The 17,696-nt window shown below is 30.2% G+C and overlaps 2 protein-coding genes, 1 long non-coding RNA gene and 1 pseudogene across 3 annotated transcripts; 3 read left to right on the plus strand and 1 right to left on the minus strand.

Annotated features, from left to right (window-relative positions):
* Window positions 1–5,624: 5,624 nt before the first annotated feature.
* LOC129890699 (UDP-glycosyltransferase 75C1-like) lies at window positions 5,625–7,976 on the plus strand. Its single transcript, XM_055966198.1, has 2 exons — window positions 5,625–6,040; window positions 6,658–7,976. The coding sequence occupies exons 1-2, from the start codon at window positions 5,675–5,677 to the stop codon at window positions 7,699–7,701; spliced, it is 1,410 nt and encodes a 469-aa protein (XP_055822173.1). The 5' UTR covers window positions 5,625–5,674; the 3' UTR covers window positions 7,702–7,976.
* A 613-nt stretch (window positions 7,977–8,589) lies between these two features.
* On the plus strand, window positions 8,590–10,554 carry LOC129883114 (UDP-glycosyltransferase 75C1-like; annotated as a pseudogene).
* A 156-nt stretch (window positions 10,555–10,710) lies between these two features.
* On the minus strand, window positions 10,711–12,867 carry LOC129890706 (xyloglucan endotransglucosylase protein 1-like). The gene is made up of 3 exons (XM_055966201.1): window positions 12,506–12,867; window positions 12,052–12,245; window positions 10,711–11,349 (listed from the first exon to the last, which is right to left on the minus strand). Exons 1-3 carry the CDS (start codon window positions 12,788–12,790, stop codon window positions 10,986–10,988), a joined length of 843 nt encoding a protein of 280 aa, XP_055822176.1. The 5' UTR covers window positions 12,791–12,867; the 3' UTR covers window positions 10,711–10,985.
* Window positions 12,868–16,020: 3,153 nt separating this feature from the next.
* Window positions 16,021–17,428, plus strand: LOC129890714 (uncharacterized). Its single transcript, XR_008767033.1, has 2 exons — window positions 16,021–16,214; window positions 17,007–17,428. It is a non-coding gene; the product is annotated as an uncharacterized LOC129890714 (long non-coding RNA).
* Window positions 17,429–17,696: the final 268 nt, after the last annotated feature.

A 17,696-nucleotide genomic window follows, 5' to 3' on the forward strand; every position in this document is an offset into this window, starting at 1 on the left:
AATGAAGACAGTGATTGTAAAATATTATAGACAATTTGATAAATTATCTTAAACAGTAATCATAACAAGATACAACGATAATTGAAGTGTAAAAATATTAAATGTAATAACAAAACTCAAAGGCCAAGAAACTATAAGAATAAGCGAGACAACGCTTAACTATCTAACCTCCTACCCTCATTTGTGTCCTCCATACCTCTTATCTAAGATTATGTCTTTGGTAAGCTGAAATTGTATCATGTTCTGTCTAATCACTTTTTTCCAATATTTGTTCAGCCTACCTCTGCCTTTCTTCAAACCATTTATAGCTAACCTCTTATATATCTGCATTAGGACATATGTGTATCTCTTCTGCACATGTCTGAGTCATCTTAGTCTCTTTTCTCCCATCTTGTTCTATATCAAGGTCACTCCTACCTTATTTCGATTATCTTCATTCCTAATCTTATCTCTCTTAATATGTCCACACATTTATCTTAACAACCTCATCTCCACAACTTTATCTTTTAAACAGATTTTATTATATGAAATAACTTAACTTTATTGCTATATGATATACTTTTAAATTATTTACTCAAACGTCTTTTGTAAATCATCTTTCTTGTATTTACCATTGACCTTAATGAAGTTTTAATAAAAATTATAAGGGAAGATAATTTTAAATCGTATTAATGAGTGATAAATCTAGATCTTTTCTAGAAGTATCGTGACTGTGGAATTCACATAGTCTATGCTAAAATTCTGATAAAGTTTCAATTTTTATCCTTTCAAGTAACGATAAATCTATAATTCTATATAAAGAAAAAATTTGAAATTCGAAAAAATTGGGTCGAGAAATAATTAAAACATCCACACACACTATCACTCATTTAGAATATAATTTTACCTAAACTTTAAGTGTAATTGTTTAAGTTGTATTTATTACTTTCATCTACCTATCTTTAAGACTAGTTAATGTGGTAAGTAATGAACACTCTAAATCAACTTTCTTCAAATATAGTACTCCTACTTGAATAATTCAACAACCTTTTATTGTTACTTATCATTACTAACTTTATCTAGTGCTTAAAAATTGAAATTTTTTTGGAGAATGAGTCGATAACTAGTGTGGCAGACGTTATTTATTGTTTAAGAAAACTCATCAAAGTCATAGTAGAATTAAGTCGTAGTATAATAGTTATCGCTTATTATGAGCCTGAATCTAGTGATCTATCCATGATCAAGATATTGGTAAGGAAAATAATTATTTGAAGAATTGAAATATTATGGATGGTTAAAATGTGAGTAAATATATATGAATTTCAATTCTTGGAAATATTTAAATTTTTATGAAATTTTGACATAGAATAAGAGTTTTTTTATACACATATAAGTTAATTACCTTAACTTGTTTCTTATTTATTCCTATCAATAGAATTGGTTGCTATCGTTTTTATTATCACCTATTTGTTCCATAAATTATACGAAAAGAATAAACTCATCACATTATACCTTTTTAATTTTAATTTTATTTGGTGTGCGATATTTATATTGTGTTTAGATTATTCCAAATTCACATTATGTAAAATCATTAAAGGGAGAAGCACTTCTTACCATAATTTTTTGAATTTTTTCCATACCACCACACAAATTCAAAACTTCTGATCAAGAGCAGAGAGTCATATTATTAGACTTTGAATGACTATGTTTTAATTGCAAGTCTAGAGAAATAAATTCGAACATGCACAGTAAAAATAAATGAAAGAATATTTTTATCTTATTTTGAAATATTCGTATTCCCAATTATGAGAATACAGATTAAAGAGGAGTGACTATCGTACTTTTAGATTGTGTATGAAAACTAAAGAAAGGAAGAAAAAAAGAATAAAACAAATAGTGTTTTTTTAATAAAAAAATAAAAAATTCCTTGTTTACTTTGACAAAAGAAAATAATGAAGGAAATCAAAGAATAATTACATTATCATTATAATTCATCATCGTTACTACTATCACTACCTATCATTTGTCTTCGCTTGCTTATTTTTAAAGGTTCAAAAATGCCCTTAAACTATGTGAAATGAACAAAAATGTCTTCCATTTGTAGTTTGGTCCTTGCCGTTGATAGTTTGGTCCAAAAATGTCCTTATTATTGCTAAATGGGTTAAAAATGTATTTTTTTGAATAAATATATTATTTCTTTTTTAAAAAAAACATATCAAGTTCCTAACAAAAATATATTATTTAGTGAATATTATTTAGTAGGTTCAAAAATGTCCCTAAACTATGTGAAATGAACAAAAAAATATATTATTTAATGAATACTTTAAATTCTCTATACTGTTGAACCTATTCGTTGCACACCCTTATTTTAGATTGATATTCGAAAGTGAATCATGGCTAAGATCAAGTTGAAAGTGAATCATAACCTCAATATATTTTGGATGCATATACTAAAATAGCATAATAAAAATCAAAGATTATATCCAATTTGAAACGATCTCAATTAATTCTTCGTTGATTTGTCTTATTTTTCAAAATTATAAATTTCAATTATAATAAATCCGTAATTGCCGGTGTAGCTAGCTAGGTTGTAAAATAGTTGAATGTCTGTTTAATTTGGTTTAATTGACTAAGAAATTATTGACAAAGTATCACACTTCATACTTTCGTCACGTTACCGTGTTATATCACTAAAACAAATAACATCGATTCGCATAACTTATTAAAAGCGTGGAATTAAAATTTGAAGTTTATGAATTTTGAATATTAAAAAAAATTATAAATAGATACTCTCTCCTTCTTGTATTACATGGTTCCTATATAAAAAATGTATGTTTTATTTTACTTGTCTAATTACTACATAGAGTAGTGTAGTCAAATTTTTAGACTCCCAACGTATGATTAAGAAGATTAGTTTAGTAAATACACCCTAATAAATTTTGTCTTAAGGATTGTGTCAAGTTAACATGGGTCAAATAATATGAAACAAAGAAAATACATATTACATAATTTTTTAAAATAAATATAAGATTTAAACCAGAGTTAGAGTTCGAATTGAATCCGTAGCCCCTACTTATATCCAAAATCTTTATAACCGCGTTGTTATTTGGAAATGATAATGTTTAGTTTTCCTAACAATTATGCTAAATAATCTAACGTGTGATGTTATACATTGCAAGTCAATTTGAGGTATTTTGAAAACGATATTGCTCCGTGAATTAAGGGCTTGAATCTTGATTGTTTTTACTTCTATTATTATTATTTTATTTTCATATTTTAGTTTATTAATGCCCAAGAATCATATAGTTTCAATTTAGAAGTTTTCCACGCACTTTATTAATTCCTGTTTTTTATTTTAACCTGACAACTTCGACTAATTTAAATTTACATCACATATAGTTTGGAAAATTACTCTCTTCATTTCAATAATTTATAAGGCAATTTCGAATTTCGAAATCCAGAAAAGTTTTTCTTTGATCATACATATGTCTTTTAAATGTCTTGAATTGTCAATTATTGTACTTTATAATATTATATGTAAATTTTATTTCAAAAAACTTAAAGATTTCATGGCTGAGATTTTAAAGCAAGACCACTTATATTGCAAAACTTTCAGAGATAGGATGAAAAGTCTTTAGTGAGAAGAGATGGTAAATTTGATACGGAAATAATTGCTATTTACGAACAAAATTAATCTGTTTGACTCTCAAATTCGAACAGTACCATATAAATTGAGATAGAGTAAATCATTGGGTGGTGAGAGATAGAATATTGGCATTTGGTAGGCTTGGACAGGTTATATTTTTATTTGGGCCAAATTTGACACTCCAGCTATGGACTTTGATTAACAAGGACTTAGAAGTTAGAACTTGTGAATGAAGCCCAATTACACATTGTGAATTGGTTGTATACTTGTAATTTTGTTATGAGAAACCATATTGTTTCTGATGTTTCTATATAAATTTTTGGTTTCATTTAAAAAATATTTGAGTAGATATCTTTTGAGTGACCTTCTGAAGACGTTCATTAGACCTTTTTTTCCCATTAAACACGCCCAAAATACCCAATTTTTTTTGTTCCTTTTTATATGTATATGTGTATTGATTCATTGTTTTTGAAAGAATCAACTCCGTCTAACCGCTTAAATAAAAAGTAGTTGACGGATAATATACACATAATTTTTCATGAATTTATCAGTTATACCAATTAGAAAAAGAAACATTAGATCAGGCAAAACATATTGTAACCTGACACAATTCCAACTTATTTACGAACGATTACATATATTTATTCGGATCGAGTGTTTACACCAAATAAATAGATGTATAATTAATAACAAAATCAATATATTTTTTCACTAAGAGGATTCAGAATATATAAAAGTAAACACACAAATTGAAGGACCTAATGGAATTCAGAATCTATTATATATGCATAAAAAATCATTTCGATCTTATATATACAATATAACGTTCTGACAAGCTACCCCTGTGTATATACAACACACATGTTTGGAAGTGCACTTTTTTCCATGAAAACAAATAAGGCCTTAGAAACAAATAATCTATGGTTTTATCGATCATGAAAAGAAATATCTGTCTAATTAATTTGTAAGCTAGAATTTGTTTGATCGATGCAAATTGTATTTATTCTAAAAGTGAAATGATCTTTGGTTTTCTCAATAACTTACAAGATATAGTTGTTCTAGTTTGTCACTTATATTAAGATTTTTGGCGTTTGTTAAAAGGGACTCCATAGAAAAACTTATTCATCACTTCTATGTCAAAAAATTACATTATATATATAAAATTTAAAAACGTTAAATATTGAACTTATCAAATTTTAATTATAGTCTATGCGAAAAAGACAAAAATAAGATGCAAGTAAATGAAGCTGATCTTGTATTAAACATGAATGAATTGATAATATAACGTATGTGCATAGAAATTAAATGGTCTTGAGGGAGGACGGCAATGAAATTAGGATAAGAATTAATCAATCGAAGAGTAATTATTATGCATAATGAAGATGTCTTAATAACTTCCACCTAATAATAAAATAAGTAGAATACATAATACCCCATGATCTTGAGACCAAATTCTATGAGTTAGACACCCGTTAGAATACAAAGTGTGTGTAAGACACATGTCATACTTTGATTGGCGTGTGTTATGTTGAAGCACGAAAGAGGTGTGCTTAGACATGTATATTTTTAAAGTTGGGTACGTAAAGGATAATTTGTATTCAAAGAGTGTGTCACATGAATTTAATTTGATCTTATAGTCATGAGGTAAACTATATATATTTTGCTATAAAATAATAATCTTTACTCCATAATTAGTACAATGATCTCCTACTTGAACTAGAAATAAAGTGTATACATATGATTAAAATCTAGATACCACACATTTGCTAATTTACCTTTAGTTTTTAAATCCAATAATTGCTTTTAAAAATGTCAATTTTTAACAAGAGTACAATTAGGTCCATCACTTGTCATTTATATTATGACACATAATGTTCCCTTTGTACACTCTCCAAGTAATGGTAGTTGCACTCCCCATTCCACATACAAATGTGCCACCCACCACCCACCCAACAATATGTAATGTGTTATATATATATATATTTCTTGAGCAAAATCAACTATCCATCACAATACAAAACCAATACTTTTTTTTTTAAAATAATAAAAATGGTGAAGCCTCATGTCATGTTAACAACATTTCCAGCACAAGGTCATATTAATCCAGCACTACAATTTGCCAAATATCTTGTCAAAATGGGCATACAAGTGACATTTTCTACAAGTATTTATGCCCAAAGACTTATGGATGATAAAAAATCTATTGATAATATTCCAAAGGGGTTGATGCATTTTGTTCCATTTTCTGATGGATTTGATGATGGTTTTGATCATTCAAAAGATCCTGTATTTTACATGTCACAACTTAGAAAATGTGGAAGTGAAACTGTGAAAAATATTATCATGAATTGCTCTGAAAATGGAAGTCCTATTACTTGCCTACTTTACTCCATTTTCCTTCCTTGGGCAGCAGAGGTATGAGTTAGCTAATTTTACTTCTTAATTCGGGTAGTTTACACACATCTCGATTAATTTCACAAGGTACCTGTTACCTCCTACCAGCACATTCTTGATTATTTGATTATAGGAAACTTGCGATTAATTGAAGTGATACACTTTAAATCCTTTTGCTTGCGACTCTAACAACTTTACCAAATTATTGATTGATATACTATTTAATTACCCAAGCATAATGTTAATGTTTGTTGTATTACAAAAGTTTGAGGGCAATATATTTTTAAAAATAGTTTAAAAATAATATTTTTCCGACCTTAAGGGACAAAAAAGACATTTTCATTACTTGAAGGTTAAAGATGCTTGATTAGTCAAATAGACAATCATAAGAACTAAAATCAGAATCTACATACCGGGACCAAAAGTACTATTATCCCTATGTATTATTTTTCAACTCTTAGCATGCCCTCCTATGGGCGGGCTTGATTCCGACTTGTTTCATTTTCATGGGCCAAAACACGTCAAACAAAAATATAAATTATGTACTATGTTGAAATGTGTAACCTATTATCTCGTTTAAAAACAACTTAAATTATAAATTAAAGAAATCTTATATAAATTATATTATGTCTCAACAGGTGGCACGTGAAGTCAATATTCCTTCAGCTCTTCTTTGGAGTCAACCAGCTACAATCTTGGACATATATTATTTCAACTTTCATGGATATGAAAAACAAATGGCTAATGAATCCAATGATCCAAATTGGTCCATTCAACTTCCTGGCCTTCCACAATTAAAAACTAGAGATCTTCCTTCATTTTTACTTCCATCAAATGCAAAAGGAAGCCTTAGAGTTGCACTTCCTCCTTTCAAAGAGTTAATAAACACATTAGATTCTGAAATTAATCCTAAAATTCTTGTGAATACATTTGATGAATTAGAGCCTAATGCACTAAAAGCAATTGAAGGTTACAAATTTTATGGAATTGGACCATTAATTCCTAGTGCTTTCTTAGATGGAAATGACCCTTTGGATTCTTGTTTTGGTGCTGATCTTTTTGACAAGTCAAATGACTATATGGAATGGTTAAGCACAAAGCCAAATTCATCTGTTGTTTATATATCATTTGGGAGTTTAATGAATCCATCAATAAGTCAAATGGAGGAGATATCAAAAGGGTTGATAGATATAGGGAGACCATTTTTGTGGATAATCAAAGAAGATGAAAAAAACAAAGAAAATGAGAAAAAATTTGGTTGTATTGAAGAGTTGGAGAAAATAGGAAAAATTGTACCATGGTGTTCACAACTCGAAGTTTTGAGACATCCGTCTTTGGGATGTTTTGTTTCACACTGTGGATGGAATTCGGCTCTGGAGAGCTTAGCTTGTGGAGTACCGGTCGTGGCGATTCCTCAATGGACTGATCAAATGACAAATGCTAAACAAATTGAAGATGTGTGGAAGAGTGGAGTGAGAGTGAATGTGAATGAAGATGGTATTGTTGAGAGTGAAGAAATGAAAAGGTGTATTGAATTGGTAATGGATGGAGGGGAAAAAGGTGAAGAAATGAGAAGAAATGCTAAGAAATGGAAAGAATTGGCTAGAGAAGCTGTGAAAGAAGGTGGATCTTCACACAAGAATTTAAAGGCTTTTATTGATGAAGTTGCCAAAGGTTATTGATATGCTTTACAACTTTAGTCTTTAATCTTTGTATCCTTTGCTTATTATTTGTTAAGAATAAAATAAGATATCTTCTATGTTGCTTGGACTTTTGAAAAACGTCGACGACTGCTTTTGGATTCTTTAAAAATAGTGTATTTTTGGAGGATTCAAACATTTGGAAAGTTCGAGCAACACAGGATAGTTTAGTGGTCTTGTTATTTCTATCTACAAGTTTCCTAGTTTGTACTATCTATTTGAATGTCACATTTACTAGTGAAGTGCTATTTTAACTATTTGGTATTTGGAATTCATTGGTTCAATAAATTCAAACCCGCGCCACGTAAGATATTTCATCCGTCCCATTTTAGTTATCATGATAAGGTTTTGCACAACCCTTAAGAAATCATTAATTTGGAGCATTATTTGACTAATATAACCCTTATTAATTCTTTAATCTTTATCTATTTACGTGCTTCTTAATTTTAGAATAATTAATGTTAAGGGCAAAGTTGAAAAAAAATAATTAATTCTCTCTTAATTGTTTAAATTGACAACTATTTTGGGATAAATATTTTTAGTAAACATGACAACTAATATGGGACGGCGGGAGTGGCTTTGAAGAGATTCTATCAAACCCCTCGATATTCACGGACATGTTACCCAAAAAAAATTTCACTCAAGACATTATATTCTGATAATTATTATTTCATAAGAACAAGATCAGTTACTATTTCTCGAACTCTCCAAAAATATTGTTGCATTCGTGTCGAATTCCTGAAAAATGCACTACTTTTGGAATATCCGACAGGCACCCTTCGATATTTTTGAAGAGTCTGAGCCAAGATAGGTTATTACACATATAAATTGGTCCCCATCAGTAGAATTAAGAGAATTGGATGTTGTTCACTCACTCATTATCTTCTACAATCTCTAAGGATTTTTTTTTAACAACCTTAACCATTTCTGTACCTCAAAAAAATGGAAACTTTGAATGATGATTGCCATGTTCTTATTGTTTCATTTCCAGGACAAGGAAATATCAATCCATGTATTCAATTTTCCAAGAATTTGATCAAATTAGGTGTAAAAGTCACATTTTCTACAAGCCTTACAGCTTTTAATCGAATCTTGAATCTTCCAACCATACAAGGATTAACATTTGCTCCTTTCTCTGATGGTTTTGATGGAAACTTCAAAGGTTCCATGAACAGTTTCCATGAATTCAATGCTTCATTGAGGACTCATGGTACTGAATTTGTAACTAATCTAGTCGAAGACAGGGCGAAACAGGGCTGTCCTTTTAAACGTATCATCTACACAACGTTAACTGCTTGGATTGGTTTGTTAGCTAAGAGCATAAACATTCCATCGACGTTTCTTTGGATTCAACCAGCCACAGTCTTGGATATTTACTACTATTTTTTCAGTGGACATGAGGATTCTATCAAGAATTGTTCAAAGGATCAATCTTTAGAGCTTCATGGGCTGCCTTTGTTGTCTCGTCGTGATTTCCCTTCTATCGTGTTTGGTGATTCGAATGATTGGACATTACTGGCTATGAAAGAACATGTTGAGTTACTGAAGAGTGAGACAAACCAAAAAGTGCTTGTAAACACTTTTGATGCTTTGGAATTTGATGCTTTGAAGGTTATAAAGAATGTTACTATATTGGGAATTGGCCCTTTAATTCCTTCAGCTTTTCTTGATGGAAATGATTCTTCTGATACTTCATTTGGAGTTGATATGAGACAAAGTTTAGATAATTAAATGGATTGGTTGGATTCTAAGGCTAAAGAATCTGTAATTTACATAGCATTTGGTAGTTATTCTCAGATACCAAATCAACTTATGGAAGAGATTGCTCAAGGTTTAGTATTGTGTAAAAGGCCATTTTTGTGGGTGATTAGAGAGTGGCCAAATGGAGAAAATCCATTTGAAAAGTTGAGTTGCAAAGAGGAATTGGAAGAGTTAGGGAAAACAGTGCCTTGGTGTTCACAAGTGGAGGTTCTACAACACCCTTCGTTGGCGTGTTTCTTGACTCACTGTGGATGGAACTCGAGTATGGAGAGCTTGGCTTCGGGGGTGCCAGTTGTGGCGTGTCCTCGTTGGATTGATCAATTATGTAATGCGAAGCTTATTCAAGATGTTTGGAAGACAGGAGTCAGAGTGAATGCCAATAATGAAGGAGTTATCGAGAGGAATGAGTTCGCGAGGTGTATCGAGATTGTGGTGGGAGATGGGGAAAAAGGGGAAGAAATAAGAAAGAATGCTAAGAAATGGAGGGATTTGGCTAAGGATGCTATAAAGGAAAATGGTTCATCTAGTGTCAATCTCAAGGCATATGTTCATGAAGTTTTGCTTGGTGAATAAATCATTTGTAAGTTGAAAGAAAAAGCTAAGGCCAATCTATGTTACTCGACTCTCCATAAATGTTTCCACATCCGTGTTAGATTCTCCAAAATGTACTACTTTTGGAGGCTCTGACACACATACTCGCCATACTTTTTAAGAGTCCAAGCAACATAGAGGCCAATGGTCATGCAGTTCAATAATAGTTTTCTAGTTCACAGTGACATTAGTGACATAGTTTTTCTTTTTGATAATGCTAATGTTCAGGCTGTCTTGGGCATACCACGACTATTTAATTGGATACATGCTATCTCATCAACTCAGGTATCGAGTGATTCTGCCCACCAAGATAAGTATCAAGTGCTAAAGCGGATTTTTATAAATAAGTAGTTACGTGTTTGAATAAAAGTAATAAAGGATGACATATTATAATGTTTTTAGTTGGAACTCTAGCTTAATTTGAAACTTGTGCAAATGTAAGAAGTTCATCTGATTCAGTAATCCAAATTGCTCTGTAGCCTACTTTCCTTGTGTCTTGTGTTTTTGGTTGGTGTGTGGAAGGATTTCAAAGGTACGGTTCGACTAAACTTGTTAACTTCGACTTATACTTTGTTATATATATTTGTTGAGAAATCTATTAAATATGCACAATAACTAAATTATGAACTCAGTAACTCAAATAATAAGTAAATTCACTAAAATTTCAAACTCATTAAGTTCAAATCCTGATTCGAATTTCGAGTATTATAAAACTTCTGGTAGGCATAAGATAATTTTATAGTACATGTCACAACTAAAATCATTACATATTCAAATAGAACCTATCTTGTACTAACTCTACAAAAAATGTCGTCAGTTACGTGTTGGATCCTCCAAGAATAGAGCCATTTTGGGAGGATCTAACATGGGTGCGACAACATTTTTGGAGAGACCGAGTAACGTAGCCATAGAACTCAAAATTTTCTACATTCTGGAGGAAACCCTTGAGGAAATCTTTTATAATCAGTGCAATAATTGTATATCATGAAATTCCTCTGCACCCATCTAAATCTTCTTCTTCCATTAGCATCAAGTTCTTGATTTTGCCATTTTGCATCTAAGAATTGAGATTTGCTAAAATTTTTTGCATAGAAATTTCTGTAATAGGCTGTGAATGGTGCTTTAGACCAATCAGTTTTCACTAGTCCACCCCTTGTAGCCCAATCATCAGCATTCCATAGACTTGAGTAAATTTTCATTGGTTGGTTCTTGGGAAATGGAACACCAAGTGATTCAGCATTCTTGAATACTCTAATTGGAGTGTTGTCTACCAAGAAACTAAAAAAATCAAAATAAACAATGAGTAATGATTAGCACATGTACATTTAGGATATGTTCTGTTGGTTCAACTAAACTCAATAGTTTCCGTTCGAACTAGGGATCTCAACTAATAGACGCTATTTCAGAAAATCACATTTCTTCTTGATTTCAATTTTTCTCAATAAAAACATGACTTTCTGATATAATAACTATTAGTTAAGTGAGATAAATCAACTTGTCAAACTAGGTATCATATGCAAAGAAAAAAATTAATATTGGTATACACTCACACATAGTTCTTCCGTTCCGTTTTATGTGACCGAGTTCAGAAGAGTACGAGTGTTAAACTACTTAATTTTTTATGTGAATTTGGCTATGTTGTTCGGACACCAAAATATGTGAGACAACATTTTTAGAAAATCCAAACAACATAAGAATCAAACATAAAATTCTTCAACTTTTTTCAAAATAAAACTTAAATATTTGAAAACTGCATAAAAAGATACTGTAAGACAAAACAATTATATATAATTCAAAATATACAAGAAAATCGTGGTCACAGAAAAACCTCTTTGACACTTCAAATAGTAATAGCGACACATAAAATGAAACATAGGTTGTGTATGTGTACACTGAGATTAAATTCTGAACAGACTGACTTTAAATTCTGAATTGGACTATGATAACAAAATAGTGATTTATGTAGAAGTTTGTTCTTACATGATGTGTTGAGGTTTCCATATGATTGAGTAGGTATGGAAGTTCTTGGTAGGATCAAACCATAGGTAAAATTGCTGCTCTCTGTCACCTTTGCCTTGGCTAAAGACATTTGTATGAAGAATATATGGTTCACCACTAACATTTCCTAAGAACTCAAAGTCAATTTCATCATGAGTTGGTCCTTGAGAAGATAGCTACAAAATAAGTCAAATAACAAGTTAGAAATTGTGTAAATATAAAATAAGGCAAAAGAGACTTGTTGCCACAAAAAAGTTTCTCCGTAACAGTCATCGTCTATAATAATATTTTATTATAACGGTCAAGTTTTCTTCAAAAACAATTATGTTATATTGTATTAGTTTTTTTTATAATAATATTTTACTATAGCAACCAAATATCCGAACAAGCAATGTTATTATAAAGAAGTCTGACATAATAATTTTAAAAAAATTACATAGTATGATGTGACAGTGCCAGCAGAATTTCCAGGAACAAGTTTGAGTTGCATATCAATTCTCCCAAAAAGATAGTCTTTTTTGGATTGAAAGCCAGAGCCAGAGAGTTTGTCCAAAGATAAAGAAAGAATTTGGCCTCCATTGAAAATCTTGACTCTATTGCCACCCCAAGTTAAGTCAAATTCTTGCAAAAAATTCCCACCATAAGAAAACATGCAAGAATTCATTAGGAATAAAAGAATAATAAATAACATTCTTGATAAATCATAATGGGAAAATCCCATTATTTTTTTTAACAATGGATAGAAGTGTAAAAGTTTGATTATTTTTTTTTGGTTTAACTTAGAATGTTTGTGATTTTCTTGTGTGGGGAAATGGGGTTTAAAGGGGACAAGTATTTATAGTGAATAGAAGAGAGGTGAACTATAAAGGAGAGGACAAAATTCCTGTGGGGTGTATAGTAAAAGTAACAAGGTACCAGCTTAGCATATACCATATAGAGTTGGAGACTTTATTTGTTTAACATTGGATGATTTAGGATTTATGGTGTTTTATTTGGGGGGGGGGGGGGGGTTTAAGAAAAGGACACATTCCTTCAATGAATATGAGACATTATAACATTTTAACCACTTTTAGTCCGGACAATTGAAGTATGAATAATATAAAATAAGAGCCTAATATTAAAAATAGATCCGGCTTTGATACCATAATAAGACAAAAACTCCGTCTCTAAACTAATATGGGAGATTGTGAATGCGGAGCCATGTTTATCGAAGGGGTTTTCCTGAATTTCCTTCGTCGAAAAATTGTATTTTGTATATATAGATAAAAAATATCTTTTATTTATTTGTATATATAAATTATCGAATATAAGAAGGTAAGTTTTTGTTGAGTTGCCTTGATGAAACTCCGATATTTTTCATTGGATACTGTAATTATTTGCAGCCAGATAGCACACTAGTTGTCAGTTTAGATGAATTTGGTAATTTTAGTTGAGATATTGTATAAAAAGGGAAGTCCGGTGCACTTATAAGTTTCAGTTATGTGCAGGGTCTGAAAAAGAATCGAATCATAAGGATCTATTGTATGCAATTTTAGCATGCATTTCTGCAAGAGATTGTTTTCGCGATTTAAAATCGAGACATATATATTCCAAACCTAATAAATGGTATGGATCCCTGACCCCTCCCCCCCCGCTCCTTATTCTGTTTGCTTTAATGGTATGATTTTGACCAGTGAGTGTAAGCCAGCTAGCTAGCTAGATCAAATGTAATGACAAAAAGTACAATAAATTAAAAGAGTTATGAAGGCAAGAAGTGTATGGTCTTGTTTTATTTTTTAGCTCCTTATTCTGCTAGTAGTTCAAATATTTGTACTTTTGGTACAATTCATTTGGCTCTAGTTTGGCAAGTTTCTTATGACCTTTGTTGATAAGGCCAACAACTTCACCTCTGGCAAATTATTGTCATTTTATGGGCTAGCATATAATAGTGAAAAGTTTTGCCTAAGGGGTTCATTTATTTTAAAGCAATAAAGGAGAAGGAAAAGGATAATGAGGTAAAAAAAAGGAAACAATTGGATAAATGAGATTCTTCCTTGATTAGAAATTTCGAATTTGAATGGAAATTGAAAATTTTCAAGTAGGAATCGGAGAGCTTACCCTTAAATAAGGCAAAAATTTGAATTAGTCAAGCCGGAAATGGGCAGAACGCGCTCTTGTTTGTATTTGGCTGATCTGCATCTATTTTACCTATGTTTTACAAGAATAGCATTGAAGTTGCGCCGATGTTAAACTCTTGACCTTGTTTTATTCATGAACAAAACTTCAAGTTTAACAAATTTTAACATTTGACCTTGAATACTCATGGAACAAGTAGAGATCAAAAGTTCAAGATCAGAAGATTTCTGATTAGCAAGGTCATTGAATGTTATTTCCTACATTTTATCTTACCTTCCTCATGGTTTTTAATGAAAACTACTGTTGGTTCTTCAAATTAGTTGGTCTTTAATATATGTCCTTCAGAATAGAATTTATGTCTAGGAGGGCATGGATTTTTTAAGGAAGCGAACTATAACTTCTAAGATATTAATGATGTGAAAATATAAATTTTACGTTCCGTAATTTTTTTTTAAACTTGAAAGTCGAAAATTAAAGACAAACACAAAATCTAGGAAAAGGTGTAAAAGACCCACATTTGGGCTACCCCACAAAACATGGGCCAAGCCCAAAGGACGCCCACCTTCATCCCTCATATTATATACACTCAAGAAAAATAAAATGTTATGTTAGTACTATACGAATTTAGAATTTAAATTTTATGAATTCAATCTATTAAAGTTCACAATTACAACTAAATCGGTATATCTACTTACTTAAATGCCTCCTTTCAAATTAACATTGAGTCACTTTTGTTAACGAGAAGGTCTTAGTAACTTCTATAGATCTTTCGACTATAAAAAGTCTAAATATAAGTAAATAAAAGTGTATTCTCTCTAACAATTTAATTTTTTCTTCGATTATTTACACCTTGGATCACTTTAAACTAGTGGATATTGGGCTGGTCAAATTAGATTTGGGTAGGTCATAATGGATCAAGATAATAAACGAATCAAGATCCAATCAAATTCAAATTTTCTTGGATCAAAGCGGGGCAAGTAATGGGTTATAACTTAATTTTATTCAATTTTTACTAAATTTTAAATATTGAATTATAAAGGAAGTTCAGATATGACCCATTATCGAATTATGACTGAAGTTCAAATATTTTTATTTGAAGTTCAACACATAATATACATGAAATTTAAATTAAAAAAACATTCGAACTTCAGATAAAATAGCTAAAATTTATCCTTTATCAAATTATGACTGAAGTTTAGATATTTTTATTTGAAGTTAAACACATAATATGCATGAAATTTAAATTTTAAAAAATGTTCCAACTTGAGGTAAAAACAACTAAAATTTAAACAATTTCTGTCATAGCAAAAAACAATTAAACTTGAATCACAGAAAATAACAAAGAGCGCTAAAAATTTTACTGATATTAATTAATTATCATTAAATTCAATGTCACTATAAGCTTTAGAGACATTTACAAAGAATAATAATTGCGTTTAAAATAATATATTTAGCGATAATTAAACCATTACCATTAATTAATTGTCAATAAAAATCATTTTCGAGATAGCCTAGAATTCCAATATCTTTTATATTGTTGGATGAAAGCTTTTGCTTTTGAAGCACAAACACTACTAAAAAAATTAAATTTAGCTACTGATAAATTTTATAGCTAAACAGTATACTTTTTTAAGTCACTAATTCAACTTAGTGATGAATTAGCAACAAATTTTCATCAGCTACAAGTAAAAGAACAATGGATCAACCATGAAGTTTGTAGCTCATTTCAATATTTTTTAATAGTGAAAATAAAGGTCATTCTTATCTAATTCCTAATACAATACTAATAAAAGTGATTCATTCTTTGATGCTTTATCTAATAGCAGCCAGGAGAGAGAGTGCACATGGGACACCAGTAGTACTAGATAATATAATTTTGATAGAAAGAGTTTTATAATTTAAACAATTTTATAAGCCTATATATATGTGTGATTTTCCATCAAGGAAGAAAATGAACTCAACAATGGCAAAGATGTTCCTATCTCACAAGCTCTCTTTCTTCTTTTGTATTCTCCTTGTTTCACTTGTTGGTAAGTTGTTAGTAACTTCATCATCCCTTATTTAGTCTCTTTGTAAAATATATTATTAGGGTATTATTTGTCTAGAATTATATAAGTCGATCAAATTATCTTATATTTAGAATATGTTGGTATTGAGTGAAATATAAATTTCTCCTATTTGATTGATTAAATTTTTTTTAAAAATACTATTTAAAAAAAATTATTTATTTAAAAAATAAAAAAAATGACTTCTCTAAAACCCTATCCCTACCTTCCCCTACATTCCGGACTCACCCACCCCCACACCTCCACCCCCACAACACACATCATCCTTACAACACCTCATAGTTTTGTCTTTGATTCATATATATATATTTAGGATAATATTTTTTATTTGAATATCAAATATAAGAAAATAAGTAAAATAATATTTATTATGTAAAAAAATATTTTTCTTGAAAAATATTTCCACAGAGAACATTTTGCTCCATATCAAACACACCCTTAATTAGTCTTCAATTTTTAATAATATTTACTTATTTTACCTTGTTCATTGTTATTCTACCATCGTTATTTTCTTTTCCATTATGTTTTAATTTCACTTCTTTTGAGTCAAGGATCTACCAGAATATTCTCTTTACTTCACAAAGATAGAAATAAAGTTTGCATATATCCTACTTTTCTAAATCGATTTGTAGAATTACATTGAATATGTTGTTGGGTGGTTATTAATAGTAGCTTCATATTTAGTCCCCTTGTAAAGTATAATTATGTATCTCTAATTATATAACTATTATTAATTTGATTAATCATGTTTTGCAGTTAATTCATTTTGGTTCTCAAACACTCATCAAGTGATGGCTTTAAGAAACATACATTTTGAAGAAGAACTACAAGTGATTGAGCAAATAATAAAGCCTTATGTATCTTCATGTGGCAAATCTTGTACATCTCATGAATATTGCCAAACTTTTAAAGGTTCACCATGTACACAATGTCGATTGTTGACTAAAAAGTCCACGTCATGGAGATGCTATAGGTGGAAATAATCCGACGCTATAAAAAAAAAATACTGAAATTAGCTACGATGGAATTTCCACTAGTCCGTGGAAGAGGCATCAACAACTTGCTATGTGTCTTTATGTGTTTATGTCGTTTACTTCTTTTTTTTTTTAAGTTGTGTCTCGTATCAGTTTGTTTGAATAATTCGTTGCTAATATAATATTTTGATATTTTGTCGTTAATTTGTTTTTATATATTGTGGTTTAATGATAGGATTTGTCCTGTTTTACCTTTTCACCTGCTCATACTAAGCTTTATATCACTTGTAATACCTATGACATTTATTATAGCAATACACTCTACATAAAATTATCCATCCCTCTACAATAATGGTAATCAAATATTGTGTAAATAATGTTCTATAAGAAATATATTATGTATAAATGTATATTTTATAGTAATCATCATTAATGTTATGTACAAGATAGAAAATGTATTAAAATGGTGTAT

The sequence above is a fragment of the Solanum dulcamara genome, chromosome 1 (genome assembly GCF_947179165.1).
Source record: "Solanum dulcamara chromosome 1, daSolDulc1.2, whole genome shotgun sequence".
Lineage (NCBI taxonomy): Eukaryota > Viridiplantae > Streptophyta > Magnoliopsida > Solanales > Solanaceae > Solanum > Solanum dulcamara.

Excerpts from the sequence above, each read along its gene's own strand:
- LOC129890699 (XM_055966198.1), top strand. The coding sequence starts at position 5,675 with ATGGTGAAGCCTCATGTCATGTTAACAACATTTCCAGCACAAGGTCAT. Across the intron at positions 6,041-6,657 it reads TCCTTCCTTGGGCAGCAGAG|GTGGCACGTGAAGTCAATAT; the intron begins GTATGAGTTAGC and ends ATGTCTCAACAG.
- LOC129890706 (XM_055966201.1), bottom strand. The coding sequence starts at position 12,790 with ATGGGATTTTCCCATTATGATTTATCAAGAATGTTATTTATTATTCTT. Across the intron at positions 12,246-12,505 it reads GCACTGTCACATCATACTAT|CTATCTTCTCAAGGACCAAC; the intron begins GTAATTTTTTTA and ends CTTATTTTGTAG. Across the intron at positions 11,350-12,051 it reads TGGAAACCTCAACACATCAT|TTTCTTGGTAGACAACACTC; the intron begins GTAAGAACAAAC and ends TGATTTTTTTAG.